This window comes from Ursus americanus, chromosome 35, assembly GCF_024610735.1.
Source record: "Ursus americanus isolate L20-20 chromosome 35, mUrsAme1.1.p, whole genome shotgun sequence".
Lineage (NCBI taxonomy): Eukaryota > Metazoa > Chordata > Mammalia > Carnivora > Ursidae > Ursus > Ursus americanus.
The window spans coordinates 1,929,050-1,943,074 of NC_142161.1; the positions used below are offsets into that span (position 1 = coordinate 1,929,050).

The following is a 14,025-nucleotide window of genomic DNA, read 5'->3' on the forward strand; positions in this document are numbered from 1 at the left end:
CAATTGCATCCCCCTTAGAAACTTCTAACGTGTTCTCTATTCTTTATATTTTTTCATAAATGGTTAGATGTAGAACAGTGCTGTCCCCTGGAACTTTTTAGCACTGTGCTTAATATAGTAGCCACTAGCTACCTTTCACATGCTCAGTAATCACATGTGGCTAGTGGCAGATATAAAACATTATCATCATAGACAGTTCCATTAGATATCCCTCTTCTAAAGGCTTCATCAAATGGGGAAGGGAGACCACTAAATCTGCTTCATAGGTGACTCAATCAGGTTGTCTTTTGTGATATTATTAGTCATTTGTGATCATTGCCTCGGCCTATTCTTTAAGAATTTCAAAATGATGTTATTTTAATTGTATCATGTTTTTCATTTATTAGCCAGAATCTACTATAAAAAGAAATATGATTCATCTCCTATTTGGTTACTCTGAGGTACAGATGGTATAGGAAAGAAGGATAGATGCTTTGTTTTCTTTCTTTATTTCCCAGTTTTCAAAATAATGAAGTGGTTCTCTAGCATCCTCCAAAAGTGACCAGTGGGTTTTTCCTCTCTTGGTTTTCCTCTTTCTTTTTTTTTTTTTTTTTTTAAGTTTTTTAAACTTCATTTTAGTTTAAACTTTATTATGAACTCATGAATTTGAATATATTTTAAATGTTTTTAATCCATGTTTTTGAATCAATATTAGCTACTAGAACTACCTAGTAAGTTTGCCTAATTTTGTTAGTGTTTTCACTCCATTTATTCAAATTTTCTTTTTTGTAGAATCGCCCACAGGCAAGTGCCTGGAAGAAGTTGGAGCTGTCACATGAGTATAAAAACAGAAACCAGTTACGGGAGTATCAGTTGGAAGGGGTCAACTGGCTGCTCTTTAATTGGTATAACAGGTACAGAAAAGAGTAGACCCATGAAATGTAGGCTTGGTCTGGAATTATTTTTATTTGCTTTCTGTTGAAAAGTTCCTTTTTACGTACTGTTTAAAAAGACGTTATCTTTTGACATGCTTTTCTTTTTCCATGATGAATCTTCAGGCAGAACTGTATCCTGGCTGATGAGATGGGACTGGGCAAAACTATCCAGTCCATTGCCTTCTTGCAGGAGGTATATAATGTGGGCATCCATGGCCCTTTCCTGGTCATTGCCCCACTGTCCACAATTACTAACTGGGAGCGAGAATTCAATACATGGACAGAAATGAACACTATTGTGTACCATGGCAGTCTGGCCAGCCGTCAGATGATTCAGCAATATGAAATGTACTGCAAAGATTCACGGGTGAGTTGCAGATCATGGGAATATAATGGTTTAGAGAGAGTAGGCCAAGATACCTGGTATTTTAGAGGCTTTTATATGAATAAAAGACTTTTATTAAGATTTTTTGAGGTGATTTATGGCATTTTGTCCTAAAGTGCACAGGGAATTTTTTCTTTAACTTTTGTTCTTTTTATCCAGTGGACATTTTGATCCATGGAAGTTTGATCCATTGATCCATTGATGCATTTGATCAAAAGGACATTTGATCAATGGAAGTTCTGACTATGAATACATGCCTTTTAAATAGAATTTTATCAGCATTGATGAGTTTTCATCAAGAAAGTATTGAGGTTCATCGGTACTTAAGTTCATCAACTTAAGCCACTTCCTCTCTTAAGTCTACTAAAATTTTCATCCAGATTAGTTCCTTTGTTCCATACAAATTTTGAAAATAAAAATTTGAATCGTTCATCCTTTCTTAGTCATATTTTGCTGCTTTTAATTTTGTTAAACTGATCCAATTCTTTTTAGACAGTAACAGATACTACCTATTTCACTTTCAGTTTTGTCTTGTATATTTCAACAGTGCTCAACATTTGTGGATTTCAGTGTTAACTACCAAAAGATCTAGGTCTGAGATACATGAGCTAGGCATACAGTAGAGTTAAAAGTGTTCAGCTTCATTCAGTGAGGTCTGTCATTTTCCCGAAAAACTGAATTTCTTGAAGAGGCGTTGTATCTTACATTCAGTGATTTGGCACTGTTTTTCAGGAAAATACACAGCAGCAGAGATTGGTGGTGATGTTGTTTGTATTTCCTACTGACACTGCCTGAATATAGAAAAGAGAATGTGTAGTGCGGAAGAGGTCCCCATTTAGGTACATATTAGGCCTTTTCTTAACTTTATTGCCTTTATGCTTAGGGGCGCCTCATCCCAGGCGCATACAAGTTTGATGCCCTGATCACCACTTTTGAGATGATTTTGTCAGACTGTCCTGAGCTTCGTGAGATTGAATGGCGTTGTGTCATCATTGATGAGGCCCATCGGCTAAAGAACCGTAATTGCAAGCTGCTTGATAGCCTCAAGCACATGGACCTGGTGAGTTCCTCACATTGACTTATAGGCGGAAACACCTGGAATTAAAAGAACCCTAATTCCCTGTGGAATTAATATAACTAAGAGAAAAAATCAGGATTTTAGTATTGGGTGGTGGGTATGGCCTGTGGGAATGGACACCTGAAAGTCATATAAAAGTCCTATAAATTTTAGAATTGTGAGATAGTTGTGTGTTAGTTGTTCTTAACCAGGTGGAGAGGTGGGATACTGTATTAGTTACCTATTGCTACGTAACGAATATCCTAAAACTTGGTGGTTTAAAACAACAAATACTGTTTTTTATGATTCTCGAGTTCAGCACCTTGGGCTGGGCACAGCTAGGCCATCCCTTCGGTCGTCTTGCCTGTAGTCAGTAATGTGGCTGCAGCTGGCAATTGGTGGGCTCCTGGGTCATCTTCCACATGACCTGTCATCCTCCAATAGGCCAGACTTTGCTTCTTGACATGGTAGAATCAGGGCAGTATCCAGAGAGGGCAAAGGCAGAAGTTGCAAGGCCTTTGAGGTATGGGCTCTGAAACTCACACAATATCACTTCTGCTACATTCTCTTTGTCAGAGCAAGCCACAAGGCAAGCCCAGATTCAAGGGGTGAACCTTGATAGGAGGAACTACAAAGAATTAATGGCCATATTTAATCCAGCACAGGTACATTCCCTAGAGGGGGATATATTAGGATATCTGTGGGGAGTTGAGTGCGGAAAGGCGTATGTAATGGCAAAAAAAACCCATATTTTTGAATATTTCTTTATTTGCTTATAATCTAATATTTAAATTCTTGTTAAATAATATCAAGGTTTTTGTTTTGTTTTGTTTTAATGTTTTGTGTTCATCAGAAGAGGGAGCAAGTGAAAGAAAAGATAGTAATCTGGTCCATTCCCATGATTTTATAGATCACAAAATTAAAGCTAAAGTTATATAATTGATAGAAAACCCCAGAAGTCCTTTGTATTTTTGCGTTTTACCATTTTTTTGCTTTCTCCATTTTTAGGAACACAAAGTGCTACTCACAGGAACGCCATTGCAGAATACTGTGGAGGAGCTGTTCAGCTTGCTTCATTTCTTGGAACCTTCACAGTTTCCTTCAGAATCAGAGTTCCTCAAGGATTTTGGGGATCTCAAGACAGAGGAACAGGTAGGAAGTCTATCTAGACAAAAAGGTAAAGTTTGTACTAGGCACGCATCTGTTGCCGTGGGCCGCAAGGACCTCTCTTGAGCCTACGTCGTTTGTGGCATTGTACAAAATCCACATTTTTCGGATGATGAAAAGCTCTCATTTTATTTCTTCATGTTTCCATGTAATGTGAGAATGTTTGTCCTCATAGTTTCTATTTCTTTTCTCTCCTGTATTGGGCACAGGTTCAAAAGCTACAGGCTATTCTCAAGCCAATGATGCTAAGAAGACTCAAAGAGGATGTTGAAAAAAACCTGGCACCCAAACAGGAAACTATCATTGAAGTAGAGTTGACCAACATCCAGAAGAAATATTACCGGGCTATTTTGGAGAAGAATTTCTCCTTCCTTTCCAAAGGGGCAGGTCATACAAACATGCCCAATCTACTCAATACTATGATGGAGTTGCGCAAATGCTGCAACCACCCATACCTCATCAATGGTGAGAGAGTTCCCGGACAGCGCCTGCATTTCTGTGTCGCCTGTGTTCACTTGCTAATAATATTCTTTAGGAACAGTGGATACATTGACTGATCCAGCTTAATTTTGAGAGGGAAGGGGATTCTTCTTTTAAAATAATTATTATGTTTATTTTTTTATTTTTTTAAGATTTATTTATTTTCGAGAGAGAGAGAGAGTGCACCTGCGTGGGGGCAGAGGGAGAGGGAGAGTAGGAGACTCCCCGCTGAGTGCTGAGCCCACTGTGCAGCTTGGTCTTAATGACCCTGAGGTCATGACCTAAGGCAAAATCAAGAGTTGGACATTTAACCGACTGAGCCACCCAGGCACCCCTTATTTATTCATTCATTCATTCATTCATTCATTCATTCATTCATGACTTTATTCATTTGAGAGAGAGAGAGAGAGAGAGAGCATGGGAAGGGTGGAGGAAGAGGTGGGAAGGGGAGAGGGAGAAGCAGACTCCCCGACGAGTAGGGAACCCGATGTGAGTGGGGCTTTCGATCCTGGGACCCTGGGATCATGACCTCACCCGGAAGCAGACGCTTATCGGACTGAGCCACCCAGGCGCCCTCAGGCAGTTCTTGAATTCAAAACAATTCTTACGTGGAATGTCTTTCTCTAGTTCTTCCCCCTTGATCCTGCGTAATCTTCAATATCATATGGGATTTGCTGTGTAGAATTTCATGAACAAGAACTCAGGTCATTCTGTTCTCTGGTTAAATGTCCTCATCTGTACTCCATTTTGTAGTTTCTGTTTTGGATGCCAGTAGGGTGGTAATAGTTGTTTGCAGTAATGTCCTAGTTCTCGTTGTTACAGATGTTTTATCCAATTACAATCTTAAGTCTGACTTGCTTGCAGTATTTTGTATAACACAGTTGAAGATGATTTAGGATTTTTTGGGTGCTGAAATTCTGTGTGAGAAAGATGTTTATCTCAGGTCAGATTACTTTTTTTTGCTTCCTTATCTCAGCTAAGTAAACTACAGCCTTAGTATGTTTCTCCGGATCTCACCATCAAGTTTGATTTTTCTTTTGGCAGGTGCAGAAGAAAAAATCCTAACAGAATTTCGAGAAGCTTGCCATATTATACCTCATGACTTCCACTTGCAGGCCATGGTTCGTTCAGCTGGCAAATTGGTTCTTATTGACAAGTTACTTCCAAAACTTAAAGCTGGTGGCCATAAGGTTCTGATCTTCTCCCAGATGGTACGCTGCCTAGATATCCTAGAGGATTATCTAATCCAGAGGAGGTGAGAAAACAGTCATCCCTTGCCTTGAATTTACTGTAGATTCATAAAACTGTAAAAAGTAGGAGGGCCTGGGTTTAATTTAAGTTGGCCAGAACTGGGATAAAAGAAGTATTTAAGATTCTCACTCTCAACTTTCTGAGAAGATTTTTATTTTTTTTAAAGATTTTATTTATTTATTCGACAGAGATAGAGACAGCCAGCGAGAGAGGGAACACAAGCAGGGGGAGTGGGAGAGGAAGAAGCAGGCTCATAGCGGAGGAGCCTGATGTGGGGCTCGATCCCAGGACTCTGGGATCACGCCCTGAGCCGAAGGCAGACGCTTAACCGCTGTGCCACCCAGGCGCCCCTCTGATAAGATTTTTGGTCAACTAGAGATATGGAATTGCTGGTATTGATCCTAATCTGCTTTTTTGGTTTCTTTATCTGCTTAACCAATTAAACTTTTTTCTGTAACTGCCATACAGGTACCTATACGAGCGTATTGATGGGCGAGTCAGAGGTAACCTTCGACAGGCAGCTATTGACCGCTTCAGCAAGCCTGACTCAGACCGCTTTGTCTTCTTGCTGTGTACCCGGGCGGGTGGACTTGGTATTAATCTCACAGCTGCTGATACCTGCATCATCTTTGATTCAGATTGGAATCCACAAAATGACCTGCAGGTAGAGGAAATCATTGTCTTAGGGGCTAACTACCTAACCTAAGAAGTTTTTCAGAAGGATCAGGATCTCTTAGAAAGACTTGTACTTCAAAGAGTATGGAATTATTTACTTAGTTTAAGGGTGGCAGTCTCCATGAGAGGTCAGCAAACTTTTTCCATAGAGGGCCAGTTAGTAAATATTTTAGGCTTTGGGGACTATACGGTCTCTGTTGTAACTACTCATCTCTGCTCTTGTAGCACAAAAGCAGCCGTAGACAATACATAAATGAATGGATGGGGTTGCGTTTCAGTAAAATGTCATAGAATCAGTTGGCTGTGCAGACCATAGCTTGCTGACCCCTGGTGTTTTGGTTTTGAGTTGATCTCATGGCTCCTTTATAGATGTGAATTGGTATTTTGAATTGCACCCCCCCGCCCCAATTTTATGTTATCTTTGCCTTTTCTTTCCATTTCTTTTTAACCAGGCCCAGGCACGGTGTCATCGAATTGGGCAGAGCAAAGCTGTGAAGGTGTACCGTCTCATCACTCGTAATTCTTATGAGAGAGAGATGTTTGATAAGGCTAGCCTCAAGTTGGGATTGGATAAGGCTGTGCTTCAGTCCATGAGTGGTCGGGATGGCAACATTACCGGAGTGAGTCCTCTTAATCTGTAGCAGGTCATAGTGATAGAGGAAGGCACAGGTTTTTTTTTTTGTACAGGAATCTGACCACCTTGTTTGGATTTCTTAAAATATTTCTTAAAACATAATGAACTAAATTATTATGATATGGTTAGATTATATTCTCTTGTTAGTTTTTTCATTTTACTATTGGATTTTGCAGATCCAACAGTTCTCTAAGAAGGAGATTGAAGATCTCTTACGAAAAGGGGCATACGCAGCCATTATGGAAGAAGATGATGAGGGCTCCAAGTTTTGTGAAGAAGACATTGACCAGATCTTGTTAAGACGAACCACAACCATCACCATCGAGTCTGAAGGAAAGGGTTCGACGTTTGCCAAGGTATGTTCTGTCTGTGCCAAATGCTAAGGAGACAGAGGTAGAGACCGGAATCTACCAGAATTTAAAATGTATTTACTGGTTTCCCATTGCTCAAAAAAGTGGTGTTGTCAACTTTACTTTGTTCTTTGTTCTCACTAGGCAAGCTTTGTTGCTTCTGAAAATAGGACTGATATTTCTCTGGATGACCCCAACTTTTGGCAGAAGTGGGCCAAAAAGGCTGACCTGGACATGGATCTACTTAATAGCAAGGTAAGCTTCCTTTTCTTTTAGGGAGGAAGTATTACAGAAGACACGTTACTTTCAGGAGCCTTTGTAGCTGCTCTGATTCTTTGATGCTGACCTTGGTTTATGATGATATATTTATATAAGAGCCATTATAAAAACTTTCTGCATGGGAAGCCCCAGAAAACTTAGATATCTACCACTTAACTTTGCTTCTGAGTCCCTAGAGATTATTTTGCATGTCCTAAAAAAATCTCTCTTTGAGTATCTACAAATGTTATATCCAAGGCTATTTCAATCCATAATTGTCTTAATTCCTTTCCCACGGCCTTGTCACAAAGAGAGTTACTCTTCTACTTCTGTTCTCTGTATAGAATAACTTGGTGATTGACACACCTAGAGTACGAAAACAGACCCGCCACTTCAGCACTCTGAAAGATGATGACCTAGTGGAATTCTCTGATTTGGAAAGTGAAGATGATGAGCGGCCACGCTCTCGCCGACATGACCGTCATCATACCTATGGGCGCACTGACTGCTTTCGGGTGGAAAAGCACCTTTTGGTGTATGGGTAAGAACCCACTTTGCCATTAGAGGTAGTGTATTTCCATCCTGATGGACGTTCTGTTTGCCCTTCGAATTGAAGGCTCTGGCCAAAGAGGGGATAATGGGAAAATTTTATTCTGGTACCATGTTTTCCCCAGATGTTTTGTCTCCTACGTTTTGGGAGTCCCCAGGAAAACATTAATACAGTTTTCTGTTTTTCTAGTTGGGGACGGTGGCGAGATATATTGTCTCATGGACGCTTCAAGCGACGTATGACTGAACGAGATGTGGAGACAATTTGCCGGGCCATCCTTGTATACTGTCTTTTGCACTATCGTGGGGATGAAAATATCAAAGGCTTCATTTGGGACTTGATTAGCCCTGCTGAAAATGGCAAGACAAAAGAATTGCAGAATCATTCAGGTAATTATCAACTCTTTACTTTTCATATTTCTGTAGGTTACCTAATCTTTTTCAGGTCCAAGGGTTTTTCTCAATCCAAGTCTTCAATGTCTCCCCTTTCCCAGGTCTGTCTATCCCTGTGCCCCGCGGACGCAAGGGGAAAAAAGTAAAGTCACAAAGCACTTTTGATATCCATAAGGCAGATTGGATCCGGAAATATAATCCTGATACTCTGTTCCAAGATGAGAGTTATAAGAAGCATTTAAAACATCAGTGTAACAAGTAAGGGTGGAAATTAGCAAAGATCAAAGCATTTTCCACCTCAAAGTTTCTGCATTATTACTGAGCCAGCTCTTCTTCCCTCCCTTTTAGGGTGTTATTGCGGGTACGAATGCTATATTATCTGAGGCAGGAGGTTATTGGAGACCAGGCAGAGAAGGTGTTAGGGGGTGCCATTGCCAGGTACAGTTATGCTGTGTTTTTCTTTATGTATTTCTCTTTATGCCCTGCCTTATTCCAGAAAAGATTGTTTTACTTATTTAATTCTGTACTATCTTTGGGATAACTGGTAATTAAGATCTGTATATCAGGTCTTTGATCTTATGCTTGATACCAGTGGAAGGAAATAGGCAGATCCATCAGCATTTAAATGAATGGATAAAAGAAGATACTTATAATAATCTTTCCAAGGATTGCCGTTTTAATTCCCTTCATTGCTGTGCTGACTCTGCTCTCTTACACCTTTAGTGAGATTGACATATGGTTCCCAGTAGTGGATCAGCTGGAGGTTCCAACAACATGGTGGGACAGTGAAGCTGACAAGTCCCTGCTCATTGGAGTCTTTAAGCATGGTAGGTACCTTTTCTTCATTTATTCCTTTCCTATTGTAGACTTACTTCCACAGATGGAACACGTAGCAAAATGCTCATGGCCAATAACTGAGTTCTCTGATTGATCTCAATAACATTAGGTTTGAATAGGAAGCTAGTTCTTAAATATCCAGAGCAAAGGAATTAGTTCCTATAAATAGATGTTCAAAAAGGCCAGATGGATAGTTAAATCCTAACGTGGGGACAGTCTCCCATCTGTTCTCTAATCTGTGTTACCAATCTGTATGCTACGCATCTCAGTTAAGGTTCCACAAATCAGGGGAGGTAATATATGCCCACTCTTATTAATAATAACCATGCTTAATTTGTGTGAAAGTGTTCTACTTATGTAGCATCCCATTTGTCTAAATATTCAGCAGTCATTCTGATGGAAGTGTGAGCTACAGTGAAATAAAAATAAAGTACCAAAAGGGAGAGGTACCCTTTTCAGTCTAGCCTAATAACAATTCCTAGGTATTAAAAGCAGTGAGTGCTTACTAACTTCCAGCCCAATGACTTAGTAAATTAGAATATCATTTCTTTTTAAAAATACTTTTCTGTTTATTTCTATAAAATAAAAATAATGGCTCTTAAATGACATGTTTTCGAGAACTTTAATGGATAAGAAAAACTGTGAACATTTTCTAGTCTTAAATTTACCTTTGAGACAAGGAGGTTTAGAAGAGTCCAGACATCCTGAATCATGTTCATTCAGTCATTCATTCATTCTCTGTTCATCAGATATTCAGTGCCTGTTTGTTTGCAGGTGTTTCTTACCCTTTGAAAATGTATGACCTAGCTGTAAATTATTTTACTTTTTTTCATTTCCCCATCAGTGTAGTAAGAATGATAATAGAAAAATTACCAGTTAAATGGCTATGTAAGTGTCACCATTCTGTGAATATTCTGATGAAATTCCTATCTTTCATAACTAGTGATAAAACTCTTTGTAATTGCTGTAGAACTATTCAAAACAGAAATATAACGCAACAGCTGTCCAAGTTGATGTTTTGCATTATGAGTGAAGTAGCTCATGTATTTCAGTTATTCCAGTACACGTTAGGCAAAGTTAAATCTCTTCTTTTCTTTGGCTTATGGTCCTTTTTCTTCTAGGCTATGAGAAATATAATACTATGAGGGCGGACCCAGCCCTATGCTTTCTGGAAAAGGCTGGTCGACCAGATGACAAAGCCATTGCAGCAGAACATCGAGTGTTGGATAATTTCTCTGACATAGTAGAAGGGTAAGCATTGGTGTTTAGTTCTCTTGAAGTTCTGGCTCTACCCCTTGAAAGCTCTTAGTTGCTTGTGCAAAGAGAAAACATAATTCTGGCCTTGACTGAACCCATTGGTATTCCTAATGGTGGTTATACTCGATAAATTCTTAACAAAGAGTGGAACCAGCAGAAAGGACTCCATAAATAGGCTAAAACCACACATTTGCCATAAGATGCAACCAAGGGTGAAAATTAATGTTACTCCCAAATGGCTTCTTTGATGTTCTATTCAGTTGTTTTTGGTCTTTCTTTCTTTCTTTCTTTTCTTTCTTTCCTTTCTTTTCTTTTTCTTTTCTTTTCTTTTCTTTTTGATCACTTTTCCTTTCCTTTCCTTTTCTTTTCTTTCTTTCAATGCTTTTCTGTACAGCCACAGTAGCTGAAAGGACAACTTAACTGGTTGTCTTGAAAGATAATAGCCATGCAGCTCTCCTATGCCACTTAAGTGGTAGAGCCTCAGGAGATTTTAGCCCTGGTTTATCGTCTCCTAATGGTGCCTGACACATACAGGCATATACTCTGTCTGGATACATGCCTCGATGATGAGTTGCCATGCTAATACTGAGTCACCAGGTAGGGCAGTGTTGCCCTAGTTTGGGTGCCAGTGAGTTTAACAAAACTTCTCACATGGAGACCTGAGGGGCATGTGAAATATTTGGCTTAATTCATGAATACCCATGCACTCTTCTGCAGTCGAGAGATTTCTCTTTGATGATCACAACCTTAGTTTGCTCAGTGCAGGACCCTCAAAGGAGATTGGGTCAGTTAATTCATCACAAATCATTTATTTTGTTACCCTTCTACTCAAGAGAGCAAAGTAAAACAAGCAAACATGGACTATTTAAATGTAACAATAAAAGTAAATAGGAAGGAGGAGAAGAATGGGTAAACAATGAAAAGGGCTATCAAGAGAAAAGACGTATGTTGGCCAAAGTATTTCGTTTCAGATTCAAACAATTTAGAATGGCACTTTGTCGGTTTCTCCCCATTCTTCATCCTGTTGGATACGCTACCTAACTTGCTTGGAGCTTAGCACCTGGCCTGCCATTCGTTTGAGCATGAAGGAAAACCCCGGTTCCATGCTGGATTGTATGTTTGGCCAGGTCTTCATCCTAAATTCCTCTTAGTGAAAGAAGATACATTCTTGTGTTTTTTTTCATGCCTTTGGATAATTTTAGGGTTGACTTTGATAAGGATTGTGAAGATCCTGAATATAAACCACTCCAGGGTCCCCCGAAGGACCAAGATGATGAGGTGAGGAATTCTCATTTGAGTGTAGCTTTTCTCTATTACTAAATAGTTAAGTATGTTCCCATTCCCTGGATTCTGAGGTATATTGATCACTTCATAATACAAAACAGAAAGTAACTACTACTTGAGAATATAAAGTATTAATGGAAAGGATTGTAACACCAGCTGGGGGAGACCAGGGATGGCTTTGTGGAGGAGGTGGGACCAAGCTGGATATTGAAGTATATTATTTGACTGCTAAATTCCTGAGTCCCTTCATTTTCAAGCCATTAACAGCAAGTGATTTTTTTTCGGGTTCTACTTTCTTATTCCTTTTGTTGGTTGCTTCCATTTTTTTGTAAGGGTTCATTAGAAATTTTTCTTGATCCTTTTGGTGCCATAGAAGGTCACACGTAAGAGTGATTTCAGAGTGCCAACTTTTCCCCCTTTCTCTCCCCCCGCCTCCATCCGTTGGGGTGGATCTCCTTCTCTAGGGTGATCCCTTGATGATGATGGATGAGGAGATCTCAGTGATTGATGGAGATGAAGGTAAATTTCTAGGTCAACTAGCACAGTTTTGTGTGGGGTGGTGGGTTGGGCAATTATTAACTGAATTCTGTCCTATCCTGGGATTTCTGAGACCTTTGCTTTTGGGTGGGTTGAAATACTGGTGTTCTCTCTACTACCTTTCCTGTACTTCCTATTCATTCTGCTTTGCTTCCCATAGCCCAGGTGACCCAGCAGCCAGGCCATCTCTTCTGGCCTCCAGGCTCTGCTCTGACAGCTAGGCTTCGCCGCCTAGTAACAGCTTATCAGCGCAGCTACAAGAGAGAACAGATGAAGATAGAGGCTGCAGAACGAGGGGACCGGAGACGGCGGCGTTGTGAGGCAGCCTTCAAGCTAAAAGAAATTGCACGGCGGGAGAAACAGCAACGGTAAAGTGTGGCTGGGAATTTGGGCTGAGCTGTAAGCTTGCCTTCCTATATTGAAGGGTGTGTGTCTTATATTGAAAAGCGTCTTAGGCAGGATTTATTTGGAATTTCCTACAGAGGGACCATCTTTTTGCCTTTAGTTGTTACTCCTCTACGACAAGAAACTTCACTTGTGTGCATAACCACAACTCCTGGGAAGGTCTCTCCTGTGGCCATTCTCATTGAGTTATTTGCTCACATATTTTTTCCCTTAGCTTGCTATTCTTAAATTCTTACATGTTATAGGTTACCTCTTAACTACCTCTTCTGCTGTCTTCTGGGCATTTTTTGTTTTGTTTTGTTTTGGGTTTTTTGCCCCTACTTTCAATTTTTTTGTTTATTCAGGTATAGTAAACCACAATAAGAAGTAACCAGTTTCCCTGTGTTTTTCTGATCACCGCTGCCTGATTCCTTTTCCCTTTAGATGGACAAGGCGTGAACAAACTGATTTCTATCGCGTAGTGTCTACCTTTGGTGTGGAGTATGACCCTGATACCATGCAGTTCCATTGGGATCGCTTCCGTACTTTTGCCCGACTAGACAAAAAAACAGACGAAAGCCTTACCAAGTACTTCCATGGCTTTGTGGCCATGTGTCGCCAAGTGTGCCGCCTTCCCCCAGCAGCTGGAGATGGTAAGCAAGACTGGAGAGTCTTGGATGAGTGGGCATGGATGGCAGCGGAACTAACGTGGTTCATTTCTCCTCCCACCCCTATCTCTTGTAGAGCCCCCGGACCCTAATCTGTTCATTGAGCCCATCACTGAGGAGAGGGCCTCTCGGACTCTCTACCGTATTGAATTGCTTCGGCGCTTACGGGAACAAGTTTTATGCCATCCCCTTCTAGAAGATCGGCTGGCCTTATGTCAGCCTCCAGGTCCTGAATTGCCTAAATGGTGGGAGCCAGTTCGGCATGATGGGGAGCTTCTGCGAGGGGCAGCCCGCCATGGGGTGAGCCAAACAGACTGCAACATCATGCAGGACCCAGACTTCTCTTTTCTGGCTGCCCGTATGAATTATATGCAGAACCATCAGGCAGGAGCACCAGCTCCATCCCTGTCACGCTGCTCTACGCCACTGCTACACCAGCAGTATACCTCGCGCACTGCCTCACCACTGCCCCTGCGCCCAGATGCTCCTGTTGAAAAGCCACCCGAGGAGACAGCTGCCCAGGTCCCCAGTCTGGAGAGTCTGACTTTAAAACTAGAGCATGAGGTGGTGGCCAGGAGCCGACCAACCCCACAAGACTATGAGATGCGAGTAGCCCCCCCTGATACTACCCCTCTGGTATCCCGGAATGTTCCACCAGTCAAACTGGAGGATGAGGATGATTCAGACTCTGAACTGGACTTGAGCAAGCTGTCACCATCATCTTCTTCTTCCTCATCCTCATCCAGCTCCAGCTCCAGCACTGATGAGAGTGAGGACGAGAAGGAAGAAAAGCTAAGTGAGTGCATGTGACAGGCTGTTGGCCCTTTTCCCTATTTCCAGCCCCCCCCCCCCCCAGCTCTTTCCCTTCTTTTCTAAATGCATCCTCTGGGAGAGATATGGATTTCGATTTGATAAAACTGAAAGAGACCTGTTATTCTTTGGGCC

At 41.0% G+C, this 14,025-nt stretch overlaps 1 protein-coding gene and 1 non-coding gene across 7 annotated transcripts in view; both read left to right on the plus strand.

The window, feature by feature from the left end:
- Window positions 1-14,025, plus strand: part of CHD8 (chromodomain helicase DNA binding protein 8) — a 58,689-nt gene that overhangs the window by 38,212 nt on the left and 6,452 nt on the right. For 5 of the 6 annotated variants that reach the window (XM_045784929.2, XM_045784933.2, XM_045784934.2 and 2 more), the window contains exons 12-32: window positions 772-893; window positions 1,038-1,281; window positions 2,183-2,359; window positions 3,365-3,508; window positions 3,733-3,988; window positions 5,048-5,258; window positions 5,723-5,918; window positions 6,382-6,549; window positions 6,740-6,919; window positions 7,058-7,168; window positions 7,516-7,712; window positions 7,911-8,110; window positions 8,191-8,371; window positions 8,462-8,551; window positions 8,837-8,940; window positions 10,072-10,201; window positions 11,410-11,485; window positions 11,956-12,010; window positions 12,189-12,396; window positions 12,857-13,065; window positions 13,157-13,876. In XM_045784929.2, coding sequence (XP_045640885.2) covers window positions 772-893; window positions 1,038-1,281; window positions 2,183-2,359; window positions 3,365-3,508; window positions 3,733-3,988; window positions 5,048-5,258; window positions 5,723-5,918; window positions 6,382-6,549; window positions 6,740-6,919; window positions 7,058-7,168; window positions 7,516-7,712; window positions 7,911-8,110; window positions 8,191-8,371; window positions 8,462-8,551; window positions 8,837-8,940; window positions 10,072-10,201; window positions 11,410-11,485; window positions 11,956-12,010; window positions 12,189-12,396; window positions 12,857-13,065; window positions 13,157-13,876 — 3,979 coding nt within the window. The remainder of the gene's footprint in view (window positions 1-771; window positions 894-1,037; window positions 1,282-2,182; window positions 2,360-3,364; window positions 3,509-3,732; window positions 3,989-5,047; window positions 5,259-5,722; window positions 5,919-6,381; window positions 6,550-6,739; window positions 6,920-7,057; window positions 7,169-7,515; window positions 7,713-7,910; window positions 8,111-8,190; window positions 8,372-8,461; window positions 8,552-8,836; window positions 8,941-10,071; window positions 10,202-11,409; window positions 11,486-11,955; window positions 12,011-12,188; window positions 12,397-12,856; window positions 13,066-13,156; window positions 13,877-14,025) is intronic. The other variant, XM_045784931.2, reaches the window with a different exon arrangement.
- Window positions 10,766-10,875, plus strand: LOC123783943 (small nucleolar RNA U6-53/MBII-28). Its single transcript, XR_006777344.1, has one exon. It is a non-coding gene; the product is annotated as a small nucleolar RNA U6-53/MBII-28 (small nucleolar RNA).